The 13,822-nt window shown below is 32.6% G+C and overlaps 1 protein-coding gene across 2 annotated transcripts; it reads left to right on the top strand.

Moving 5' to 3' along the window:
- Window positions 1-341: 341 nt before the first annotated feature.
- Window positions 342-13,625, top strand: LOC132910301 (poly(A) polymerase type 3). Of its 2 annotated transcripts, none has more exons than XR_009658725.1 (12): window positions 342-815; window positions 1,609-1,844; window positions 1,930-2,173; window positions 2,409-2,513; window positions 2,599-2,749; window positions 2,834-3,045; window positions 3,178-3,475; window positions 5,659-5,835; window positions 5,920-6,041; window positions 6,121-6,295; window positions 6,837-6,935; window positions 7,204-13,625. XR_009658725.1 is itself a non-coding variant. In XM_060965880.1 (12 exons), the coding sequence occupies exons 2-12, from the start codon at window positions 1,624-1,626 to the stop codon at window positions 7,255-7,257; spliced, it is 1,854 nt and encodes a 617-aa protein (XP_060821863.1). In that variant the 5' UTR covers window positions 342-815; window positions 1,609-1,623; the 3' UTR covers window positions 7,258-13,625. The 2 variants fall into 2 exon arrangements, 1 of the variants encoding a protein (XP_060821863.1); XM_060965880.1 differs by having other exon boundaries at window positions 6,121-6,291.
- The last annotated feature ends 197 nt before the right edge of the window (window positions 13,626-13,822 follow it).

Genomic DNA, 13,822 nt, shown 5'->3' with positions numbered 1-13,822 from the left:
GTTATACGTTTTATAGAATCGCAATGTTAGCCCACTATGATTTCTACAGTGCAATTGTTCCACTTGCAACAATGCGTGGGCCAGCAGCTATAGTTTTTTTAAATATTTATGATTTAATTAATATATTCCTTGAAAAAATATTATGCAATATCAAAAAATATAATATATGACAGTAAACAATTAAAATAAACAATAAATTTCTTATAAATAATCGAGTTGTAAAATGCAATGTTAATTTCCTATTCCATGTAAGATGGCGGTCAAATCAACCATGGCACTAGAAATCAGTCGATTGCAGCTCTATCTATGTAGTTTCTGAGGTATATAAGGTTCTGCCAGCGACGCCATGTTCAGATTGTAGGTGGCTTTATGTGGTTGAATATACGTGTTGTCCATTATTTTCAAGTACTAACGTTTAATTATTTATTTACAAGATACATCGCAACACGAAGTGTTCTGTGCGTGAAGTGTGTTACAATTGATGTTGTGGCTGATTAATTTCCAATAGTGGTGTATGGAATAATTTGATCGACGCGAACTATTTTGTGACTTATGGACCTTCGTTTCTCTGGATTCTTTTGCTACCTCATAAATTGTTTACAAGTTGTTCGCGCTGCTTTGCGACTAAGCAGAGCTTGAAAAACGTGCTATTCGCGCTAGGAATACAATTTCCTTTTCAGGAGTCGTCCACAAGCATCGGATGGACGTGATGCATCTTCACTAGAGGCATTTGCACGTTTTATAACCTGACAGACAAGACATCCGAAGTTTCTTTATATTTATCATGTCATTGCATCTTTGACAGAGTATTATCGGTAAAAATCCAAGCAATATACAACATTCAAACTCTCATGTGTTTCCGATCACGTATAGAATGAAGAAAAGTTTTCGCTCGTTCAAATCAATTACTGAAAATGTTTGCATATTTTGTAAAATATTATATATTCTTGTAGACATAGAAGTTTTATTTCTGATCTATGTTTCTGCCCTATCTTTTTCAAGATTTCATAATATCATCACTTTATCACATTCTTGGACAAATTTACGTGCACTTTTATATTAACTTCTTTACTGTTTACGTTATATATGTTATATTAAGTTCTCTACTGTTATGTAGCATTTAAAAAATGTAGTATTAATATAGATATCGAAGATACTTTAGATACAATGATTATTGTCCTATGATATGATACATGATACATTAAGGCTTGATTAGTATTTTGCATGTCGATGTTATTCTATCAAATATGTTGTGTTTATCCGTATTTATTGTATTTGTTATGTTAAAAAACTATATATAAATAAGATTTAACTAGTAAAGAGAACGTATTTGTGTAAATTTGTGTCTAATGCTATATTTTATATAAACTACTCATTACAATGATTTATTTATTAAACACTAGTTTGATCATTTGCTATTATTTTATAAAGATGTGCAATTATTAATTTATAGTTACCTGTTTTAATGATAGAAAGTCATATATATTGGAATACAATTTATATAATCAAGTGTTAATCTATGTCAATTTTTGTAAATGCACGACCTTTTATGTTTAATTCATTGTTTTAAAATCGATGTAATTAAATATAATCGTCTCCTTGTTTCAGGTCTGGAACAAATAAATGCGTGTCAAGATGTGGTCATCACAAGGTAATAACTCAAACTCAAATGCGTCATCAAAAGAAGAAAAGAACCTACGTACATTGGGCATGACATCTGCTATTAGTGTAGCAGAACCAAAACCTAGCGATTTTACTAGGACCAATGAATTAAAGGAGGCATTAAAGCCATATAATGTATTTGAGTCTGAGGCAGAGTTAAATCACAGGATGGAAATTTTAAGGTATTGCATTTACACTTACATTGTATAATATTGATATTTTGAATACTACTAACTATGTATTATGTTAATTGTTATGTTTGATTAGTAAATTAAATACACTGGTGAAACAATGGATACGGGACACAAGTATTGCCAGAAATATGCCATCCAGCGTAGCTGATCAAGTTGGTGGTAAAATATATACTTTCGGTTCATATAGGTTAGGGGTACATCACAAAGGTGCTGATATAGATGCTCTATGTGTTGTACCACGGCACATCTATAGGTCGGATTATTTTGCATCGTTTTTTGAATTACTGAAAATGCAAGAAGAAGTTACAGATTTAAGGGTATGTATTTTACACAATATCAAGTAATCATAACAATTATTTGTCCATTTAATCTGTATTTTCTTTACATAATATTTACACAGTGAGTAATGCAATTAATATTTAGAGTTATCATTAGTTGGTTAAAAATAAAAATCTCTAATTAAATATATCAGAGACATATCATACATAAAATGTTTATTTGTTCAAATGTAAATTTTATAATTATTTAATTGTATTATTTAACATATTTTAGGCAGTAGAAGAAGCATTTGTACCAGTAATAAAAATGAATTTTGATGGAATTGAAATTGACATGCTGTTTGCTAAACTGGCACTAAAAGAAATACCTGATTCAATGGTTAGTAACTTACTAAATAATGTATATAATGTTTCTCCATTTTTTTATAAATTGTATATCAAATAAATTTTCTCCGTATTTATAGGATCTTAAGGATGACATGCTTCTCAAAAATCTTGATCAAAAATGTGTAAGAAGCCTTAATGGTTGCAGAGTAACAGATGAAATACTACGTTTAGTACCCAATATAGAAAATTTTAGGCTGGCACTTAGAGCCATTAAGTTATGGGCAAAACGTAAGATAACTTGCTTTTTAATTTTCACATGTTTTGAGATGAGACAAGTGTTTTTTATACATTGTTTTATTTTCTCATTTTTAGGACATGGGATATATAGTAATGTATTAGGCTATCTAGGTGGTGTATCTTGGGCAATGTTGGTTGCAAGAACATGCCAACTTTATCCTAATGCTGTTGCAGCAACATTAATAGAGAAATTTTTCCTTGTATTTTCACAATGGAAGTGGCCACAACCAGTCCTTTTAAAGCAACCTGACAATGTTAATTTAGGCTATCCAGTTTGGGATCCCAGAGTAAGAATCATTCTTAAAGAATTAATATAGATTCTTATAGAATCATTATTAAGAATTATTCTTAATATTGTTTTTGATTAAAATATATTTTATACTAATAAGTTTCTTAATTTAACAAACTTCTTTCCCAAGGTGAATATATCAGATAGATATCACTTAATGCCAATAATCACACCGGCGTATCCTCAACAAAATTCAACTTTCAACGTATCAGTATCAACAAGAACAATTATGCAAGAGGCATTCGAAAACGGACTTTCGATAACAGAAGAAATTATCATGGGGAAAGCAACGTGGGACAAATTATTTGAACCCCCAAATTTCTTTGGAAAATATAAACATTATATTGTACTATTGGCGAGAAGTTTGACTGCCGAAGATCAGCTTGAATGGTGTGGACTTGTCGAGTCTAAAATACGACATTTGATAGGTAAAATATTAAACACATATTAAATATATTCAATTATATACAGTGACTCACGAAAGTATTTGAACGCTTACATATGCAAACTTGAATGGCCGAAATAATGTACATTAAAGTAATTTGCCTAGACAAGCAGATGTCAATAGGAAGATGGGAGTCTTAAGATTATGTCAGTAAAATTTGAAAAGGATTCAACAACGTAGGTAGGAGTTATGATACATTCATTAGAAACACGCATTGTAAGTGACTCACAAAAGTATTTGAATGCTACATATATTATTAAATTATTTAATATTAATATTTTGTTGGACCACCTTTAGTAGCAATAGTGTGTCTCAATCGACGTTCCATACTGTAAACCAATGATTTTGTAAAACTACACTCAACGGAGTTCCATATTTCTATAATTCCATCTTTCAATACTTGCTTTGAGATTATCTGAAATTTATTTCATCTTTCGCCGACTTCAGCCCATAAATTTTCAATCGGATTTATGTCTGGACTTTGCGATGGAGTAATTAACATGTGTGGTGTGTTATATACAATTCATTTTTTCACAATTCTAGAGGTATGCTTAGGATCATTATCTTGTTGGAAGTGAAAATCTTCCAGTAATCCTAATTTACAGGCACTTTCTTTACGGTTATTTTTTAAAATATTTAAATACTTATATTTATCAAGTATTCCATCAATAAATATCAAATTTCCGGTGCCACTGGCAGCCATGCACCCCCACACCATGACCGATCCACCATGTTTCACTGTTTGATGTAAATATCGAATTTCCAATTCCGTATTTGGTTTTTCTCACACATAATTTTGACCATCTGATCCAAAATGGTCAAACTTTGGATCATCCGAAAAGATGACTTTATCTCAAAAAGAATTATCTTTATTAATATAGGTCTTTGCAAAAGTCAATCTTTTTTTATGATTTATCGCATTAATATATGGCTTCTTTCGCAGTATTCTGCCATGAAAACCATTGTTTCGTAAGATTTGTCGACATAATTCCGGGTGAACTTCTTTATGAAACATATCAGCTACCATACTTGCGAGTTGAGGAGCTGATGTAGTAGGATTTTTTTTTAATTCGCGAATGATAACTTTCTCCTCTCTTCCAGTCAATTTCTTTGGTCTACCTGATCAAGCTTTGTCTGCAAGTGTTCCCTCATTCTCTGACTTTTTTTATGATATAATGTATTGTGGACTTACTTCTGTTCACAATTCCGGCAATCTTGCTATATGATTTTATTATTATATATCATTTCTCTTTCACACTTTCTTTTTTGTATTTATTTTAAATACTATTGTGCACACTTTTACGTTACTGTTACTGAGACGTACCAATATTTTCATTTAGCAATGATGTTTACATTCAGTGGAAAGGAAGATGAAAAAATATCAACAGTGTTACAGCGTTTGGATACTTTTGTGAGACACTTATCATGAATGTTTCTAATAAATGTATCATAACTTCTGTCTATATTATTGAATCGTTTCCAAATTTTACTGATGTAATCTTGAAACTTTCCTGTCGCTATAGATACGAAATTGTTTTAACAAATTAGTTTAGCACACCTCATTTTATTAATTGAAATTTGTAAGTGTAAGCGTTCGAATACTTTCCTGAGCCACTGTATGTAGATATGATAAAGTTTGTCGATAAACGTGCATTAATCATTATTATAACAGACGAGGTGTTGTACAGAAAAATTAATCGAACGATCCAATAAGTTAAGTTATTTGTATTCGAATAAATAATGCGTTAACTTTTGTTATTTATCAAGTCGCATAAAAAGTTTTAAATACGATCTGGCTATTATATTTTTTATTACTTACAGTTTGCACAATATCTTGTGAATTTATCGATATCTTCAATGACAATGCATTGGCTGCCTTGTTATTAGTTTACCATACCATGTGTTTGTTCCAGTTAAATGACATAGATTAAAACAGGTTACTTTTATTGCTGTTGTTACAAGTTGTGTATAGGTTTTCATATTACAAGTTTATGCATCCTACGCAGGAGTAAATGGTCTCTAGATCAATGAATTGTATAAGCTTCTGTCTTAATCTGTGTCTATTCTAATCATAAAAACTTTGACCTTGAATATTTATTTTGTCGATACTGCAATGCTAATAATCCGCGGGTGCCAAAATGGCAAAACCCTAACTCTTAAAAACAGGTACTCTGGAAAGAAATCCACACATTACATTGGCACACGTGAATCCGGAGGCATTTCCACCGCTAAAACCAGAACCGGAGGGACATTGCTCCATGTGGTTTATCGGCTTGTTATTTGCTAAAAGCGAAAATTTAAACATTGATCTAACGTACGATATAAAATCATTCGTGGACTCAAGTAAGTATATTATGACATGTGCAATTAAATAATTTAATTTTTAATTTTTATACACACCTATAAAATAAACCTATAAAATTATAGTTCTGAGGCAAGCGGAACAGTTGAACTTGTTAAAAGATGGTATGTGGATTGAAGCAAAACACGTGAAGAGAAAGGATCTTCACACTTATGTATCTCCTAGTTTGCTCAAACGAGAAAGAAAAGTAATTCACTTTCCTTTTAATCTCATTTCCCTTGTTTATTTACTTGTGCATTTGTTTATTGATGATTTCTTTCTTACAGATTTCTGGCAATGTACATAAAAACGGAAATATTGCTGGGAATGGTAACACTGGTGGCGTTTCTCCACGAAACCAAGGGGATTTGACAAACAGGAAGAGACTATCCGACCAAAGTACAGATGCATACGGAAAAAAGCGGAGGGTCACCGATAATGAGCAAGCAGTAGCCCATGTAGGTACTGAAAATAAAATATTATTAATCATTATTAATTAATTATCTTTGTTTTGCTATGTACTGTAGGATTATTTATTTAGAATTGATTAAACAGGAAACGGTGGTTATTTAACGTGAACTAAATACAATAATGTGCTATAACTAAGACAATTAAATAATTTAATTTACAACTCTCGTCACCACGGTTCCAATGCTCTCTTTCACGCGGACAACACTCTCTCACAATGCTAACCACACCCTTTCACAACGCTAACCACACTCTCTGACTTCTCAACTCACGACTGACTGTTAATTCGTCTTTCTCCCTTAAGAATCCCTTTATTTTTTCTCATAGCCTGACCACGTATGTGTTCCGCAACCTCTTGTGACCATAGTCACGTAAGCCTTTTTTCCACGTAACTATTCAACTGAAAGACTGACAACACATTGATGGGCCTGTCAGCACTTAGGCTTTCTCGCGACATTGTTTATAGTTCATCCGATATTTCTTAGGCCATTTGTCCACGATACTGTAGTAATATTTAATAAAATTTTATTTATAGGGAGAAGACGGGTCGCTAGTTGTTCAGTCTTGTGGGGAAGACAGTAATTCCGGATTCAGCTTGGATGAATACAAACAAACGTTGACAGCTACTAAGGATGTAAGATATTGTACATATAATGAACAATAATTGTCATATAACAGATTAGATAACTACATATAAAAATAGATCAATAGTAAGATAATTTTGGATTTATTGGAGAATACATTAATTTTTAACGTAAATTGGAATCTTGCGGAGGTAAGAAGCGGAAAATATAGCAGTATCGATACATTCAGTTTATTTGCGACGTCCCGCTTCTTTCTCTTACTTTGGTTTTCCCAACAATCTTAGTACTTTAACCGTTTCGTTATTTGAAATATTTTAGGAAGGGCCTACTGGTGCATCTACAGTAGCACAGGAAGGGTATGTTTGCACTTGACCACTGCAGGATTACTACCTCACGTCGATTCACAGATGCTCCTCTGGGCCATCTAGACTGTAATCGCTTCTCATGCAACCATCCACTGCCCACTGTAAGTCCCCTGTTTCGTAAAAACAAAGCAACGTCATGCGTTGAAGAAAACTACCCGTTGGAGTCAATCGATGCACGATTATGTGACAGAAGCTCTAATTTTAATATTTATGAACAACATCAACAGTCAATGGAAACAATTGGACAACAATGGAAAAAAAAGCCACTAACAAATGATTGTGCCAGTGTCTGTGATGTTACTTTTTTATCATAAAAATCGCGTTGGTCATTTTGGAAAGTCGCGACCGAAGAGTTAGTAATAACCAAATGGAGCATTGCTATGTTTCTAAGGTTCATAATTTTTTTATATTTCATTTTGTACATATCACTTATAATAATTTTTATTCATAAAATTATTAAAAAAAAGAAAGAAAAAAATTAAAATAAAAGGAAAAGGAAAAAAGATAAAAGAGACACGGCGTCAGGTTTAGGAAAATAATTCGTGTCATTGCGCTGAAGTGTGAATAGGTAATGATATTTTGATTAAATGCTTCTATTAGGATTTTCAGCTAAATGAAAAGAAAAAGGAAGAAAGAAAAGATTCGATGTTGCGAGGAAGAAACGTATTCTTGTATAAAAAGCATTTCTTTAATGCATAAGTAGATAAAAGATAAAAAAAGGATGTACGTTTCAGTTGTAAATAATTCATGCAACAAATCGTTACTCTCGCGTCGGTGTAAATTATATGAAATAAACAGTGTCTCTTTAAGTTTGTAACAGTATAATCGTAGTATGATAGTAGATCTTAGTTTCTTTAATTATTTTATAATATTTTTCAGCTATTTATATTATCTATACTAAACGAATATCTCTCTTGAATATTAGTTGCTGTACGAGCTTAATTCTAATATATATGGCATTCTCTATATTTTTCACATAAGATGCCTGAAAAAATTATTTTTTTCTTTATCGTAACCTATCGAGTAACAGAAGGAAAATCACCGGCACTGGCATAAGAAATTGAATGTTTCATTTACAGAAGAATCATCGATTATAGCATTAATTAGATTCTAGTGTATGGTTACTCATAGTTAATACTCTGTAAATGAAACACCTGTAATTAAGCCATTGACTATCTTTGTTAACGATCGTGTTACGTAGAAGATATGTTTCGTATGAAGAGTCGCTTTTTAGTTTTTATTCACAGAAAACGAAGTTATAGCTTTAACAATGCAACATGGGACTGGCATCTGGATTATTCAAATCATCTATATCACCTATTGGTGAGTTTTTCAGGTGTTCGACTGCCTTCAGTTCCCTTTCAGTTTAGAATTATATCCTGTAATGACCCCGATTCTATCTTTTTTATCGTTTTATTGCTTTCCTTTACGAATTACCAATTGTGTTAAAGGCATGTCGGTTATTAACACACGTTTCGAGGTGTTTGATGTTCACTCTTTAATAATAATAATATATGTATAAGTATCGATACAAACGATACATTGAAACGTATAGGTTAATCTCAGAAACTAAGTATTTGCAGGGTAATCTTCGTGATATATATTTACATACAAATTATGATTTTTGTATCGATTCGTGTATTAATATCGCGACACAAATTAAATAGTTGTTTCTACATTCATACAATTATTATCATTTATTTTCACACTACATTCTATATTTTTGTTTCATAAGTCTTTTTCGAAAATATGTAATTCGATTAAGACTTTTTCGTACTCTGCGAATACTATAGTTACTTCTATTGAGATTAGGGACCATTTCGTTATTTGTACATATTCGTCGTAATCTTGAGATCATTTCATTTCCTTATACGGCTTCTTTCCTCGTGTATGGTTTACGTTGCGCCAATTGAAGTGTAAATGTATAGTCGAGAAATTATGCTGTATTAGAAAATGGCTTTCCTTCTTTTTTTCCGTTATAGCTTCAGTTATGGTATAGTTAGAATAGTGTATAATAGGTAAGCAATATGTTATATTATTTATAGCGTATTCTATCAGTTTATGTTATCCACTCTGTTCGATTAATACGAGCATTCGAGATTTTTACAGATCTAGGCAAATGTACATAAAAATTCCGATTTACATGTAAACTAAGATTTTTTAATCCAGAATAAAAATTTTTCTTACAAAAGAAATATGGACAATCTATTATGCTTTCCGCTACGAAGAATATTATTTATTCTGCTGTTTATATGAATTGCTTGCTTTATCTGTAAATATTTCATTCCGATATGAGAATGGATCTCGATTCAATGTTACACATTTTAATATTTAAAAAAAAGAAAAAAAGAAAAAAGATATTTATATCGTTAGTGATTAATAATTTCTATTCTGTATTAATTTTACATTTCTTAGATGTAACAAAGATCATAGAAACAAAGAGTTGTATTTGCAATATTATTTCGGACTCGTTTTACAAAAAGATATTTTCTTCTTTTGCTTTCATAGTTGAACACATTATGCTCTATTCATTAATCTCAGCTTAGTGTTACATTAGTGAACTAGATTTATTTTTATCAGATTTAACACTTGCGATTTTGTTTTATTTCGATAACTTCCCATGAATTTTTGTCGTACATCGATTATAAAATCATTTTTTTTTCAATATAATTTTAATTAAAATTTGACAGCTATCATATTTCTCGATTTCACAGTAAAATACTATTACAAATCTAGTAGTAATGATCTTGGCCAGCTACTATTTCAATGTTGTATCTAAAAAAAAAAAAAAAAAAAAAAAATACTTTCTTGCGATGATTGAATTACGAAATATCCTCGTATTCTCGTTTATCTTGATATTGCTAGTCTGATAGTTGTTTTCAAAAACTGACCCCAAAGCAGTGATAAAGTCATAAAAAGCTTACATAATATGCAGAGAAGTGCCTCACAACATACTTACATTTCATAATTAATCGATAGTTTAAGGAGACCCTCTATAACGTATATCTGCTTTGAAAGTTATATTTGTTTTATTTGCTATTTACTATACGAATCTATGTTACCACTGTATTCTTACGACACTACAATCCACTTACAACAATGATCAGTTCCTATTTTTTGAATAAGAACGAAGGGTATAATCAATTACAACCGTTATCCTTATAGACGAATTAAAATCCGGTTATAGAGGGTTAGTAGTTACACATTAAATTTGTGTAAAAATCTATGTTTTTTAATTTTTTTAATAGATGCTAGATGTTTCTCGGTTGCTCGTTTGTGTCTTTTAATAAATAAAATTTTTTAATTGTCGTAATAATACTCCCATAGATCGAAAATATAAAATACGTTATTTATATTTAACGTAAGTTCCTCTTCTTTAAATTCAGTTTCTTCCATTTTTCGCCATTTCATAAAATGGACTCGAAAACAACTAGTTATCGTGCAATACATAAATTTCTAAGAATTTTCGACTGATTCTTTGGTTAAACGTAGCGATAATCGATTAGAAACTTTAAACGTATACTTGATCGGGAAAGGGAAAGTTACGATTATAGAGAAACATTTTCTTTGAAAAAATACACGTTTCGTGAAGCCAAGTGTGCGTTTATATAAATTAGCGTTTCAAAGAGTTAGAAATCGGCATACCAAGCTTTGCGCGTATTTTTTCTAACAAAATCATGTCTTTAATCGAGACTTTTCCATTTCTTATTGATAATTCTGTTATTAAATCAATTTTCGAAGTTTGGACGCGACAGCAAAGATTTTTCAAGTATCTGTTATGATACGATTAGATTAAGTATGGCAGCTTATAATGCTCAATGAAAATGCTCAGGAAACAATTTTCTATGATTAAATCGTATTACAATATCAACGAATTTCATAGAATAATTAAAAGTTTCATGCTGCTTATACTCAATGAATATTTTTTAAATAGTCCAAACTTTTTCATTGAATATTTTTGTTCAACATTCAGTTTTTGAAATCTCACACGACTTCTGGAATTCTCATTATCTCTTTATTACTAATATAGTTCTCAATAATATTTACTAATATAATTACAAAAAGAAAACGCTGTACTTTCGTGTAGTCAATTTACTTATTGTTATTATAGTTATAATGATAGCAGTTGCTATTTTCGTTAATTATCACTAATATTATTATTTAATTTTTTGCTATCGAAATAGGACATATAACGAAGAACAAATGTACATCATAATAGTTCAACGTTATCTAACAGAGAAAACACGCGATTGAAATGACGTGAATAGTATCGTGAGATTTTACACAATACTATCAGGCAGATTAATAGAAGCAGTGAACATCAATATTATCCTCGCACTTAGTAATAATAAGTGGAAGAAGAAATTCTTTCGTTTCTTAGAAAAAGGAAGAATAGAAAACGAATGAGATCGTGCATTCGAACTCCATTCACGTATTTTTTCGTTCCGAAACGTCAGACATGTCTATAACACATTCGTATATTCTCGATCAATTCTCGAGAACGCCGTGTCGTTCTCTCTGTGTGTCGATGCGACGTTCTCGAGTCGATAAACAAATAAAACAATTAAAAAGCCCCCCAAAAAGCAAACAAAACGAGTAGATAAAGATAAAAAACGAAACGGTGAACACACCATTCGCAGCACACCTCTCTCCTATACAATATAAACGAGTAAACAAAAAAGAAACGAGTAAAAAGGTAAAAACGAAAAATTTGAAAAAAATTGTTGAGGGCAAGACTAAGTCTATCGTTTAGAAACGAGTGTTTCTGAGAGTGCGCGGAATAGTAAAAAATTTCAAAAGTTTCTCGACCGATCTAGAATTCTTCTCGGGCGTTGTCCTGTATTATAACTCTCTTTTTCTCTCTTTCACTCTCTCTCCCTGTCTGTCTGTCTGTCTCTCTTTCTCTCGCTCTCGCTCTTTTTCTCTATTTCTTGAACACAACGCGAAAAGAACTCAGAACGAAAGACATTTAGTGAACTCTCGCTTTCATTAACCGCAAACACACAGAGAACAGTACGCACGAACACATACGTATTCATATAGTCGAAATACACAGAGAACAGACAGAATATTGTACATGAAGTATCGTGTGCACACTTAACGTGCATATTCGTACACACAAACACATACACCAGAGGACCTCGTGCACAGGCAGACGCACGATTTTATACGGAACATAATTGTGGGAGGTAACCGCGAATGCATCTGCGAGGCTGCGTATTAACATGTGAACGTGTGAGTCAGTTTTGTCTGAATGAAGAAAAAAAAAAGGAAAGAAGGAAATAAACAGCATCGAATACATTACCATGTGTTTATGTGCTTGTATAGCATACACAGGCTGTCACGATATACCGACCGATACGGTCCCGTTCCTAAAAATCTCCATGCACGTCCGTGCGAATTGGTATGGAATTGATTTTTAGTTATCAAGAATCGTACATGAAGGCCATAGGACACGCATGTGAACGAATCGTTGTAATCGTGGCGAAATTCTTTTACGTTCTCCGTACCGACGAAGAAGCCGTTTTGTGCCGATGATCAACTTTGAGAAACGAATAATGACAACCGCGAGGGAGGAGAGGGTGAAAAAGCGATTCTCGATATACACTAACTTGCTCCGTTGGGAATGAACACGAACTATTAATAGCCGCTACCACAGAGTATCGTTCGAACGATTTATTAATTATCTGTATTATCGTTTCATACTTATCCTTTAACTTTTCTTTCCTTCTCTTTTTTCTTTTTTTTTTATTTTATAATCATCATGTATTCGATTAAAACAAATTTATCAGTATAATGTACCTTTGTTTACGAACGTCTAGACGATTCGGCCATGACTGCTAAGAATTCGCTCCATACCATCGTACACCGAGCAAGCAACCAACCATCGTCTGGTTCGTTGTCCCGCGATCGTATAAGTCGCGGCCGTGTATCTCTGTTCTGAAACGAAACGCGTGCAAAGCCTTTGCCGTCTGTTTCTTTTCCATGTCTGAATACCTCGTGGAGGATCAGCCGTGTCTCTCCGGATCGGCGTCAGAGGTACATGACGATGCACACTGTTACTTAAGTTCCTGCCACTGAAAGTGTACACACGTGCTGTAAACGTGCATGGATCGCAGCGGACCGTGTGGCGAGAGATCGGTGTATCGTGAAGGCCGTATGCGCGTTAGCTGTTACTCCATTCGTAGAATCGAGGTCGTTGTAAAGAGATAACACACGACGGCAGGGTCCACGTGCTTCGACCTGGCAATAGGGACGATTATTTACCGTGAAGCACGAGTTATATGCATAATTTGTATCCCCCTCGGCAGTTGTACACTCTGTATCTTTCTTGAATAAACCGAAATAAATTTTTCTTTTAATTCCTTCAGCCAACACGTACTTGTGTTCGACGACGATTAGATAGAATGATACATTCCGAGAGCTTGATATACGTATATCGCTGGTACGTTGTAAACCACGAAGGAATTCGAACAAGTGGCTTCCAATAGAGAAACATTGATTTCGACAGATTCGATCTCTGTAGTCATTCTATCTGGGCGACGTTGACGTTTATTCTTTTCAGACCTGAC

Source organism: Bombus pascuorum, chromosome 9 (assembly GCF_905332965.1).
Source record: "Bombus pascuorum chromosome 9, iyBomPasc1.1, whole genome shotgun sequence".
Taxonomy (NCBI): Eukaryota; Metazoa; Arthropoda; class Insecta; order Hymenoptera; family Apidae; genus Bombus; species Bombus pascuorum.
The sequence above is the reverse complement of the archived record's forward strand: the minus strand, read 5'-3'. Positions and strand labels throughout refer to the sequence as shown.

Coding starts and splice junctions, on each gene's coding strand:
- LOC132910301 (XM_060965880.1), top strand. CDS start 1,624: ATGCGTGTCAAGATGTGGTCATCACAAGGTAATAACTCAAACTCAAAT. Junction 1,845..1,929: donor CACAGGATGGAAATTTTAAG/GTATTGCATTTA, acceptor ATGTTTGATTAG/TAAATTAAATACACTGGTGA. Junction 5,836..5,919: donor AAAATCATTCGTGGACTCAA/GTAAGTATATTA, acceptor ATAAAATTATAG/TTCTGAGGCAAGCGGAACAG.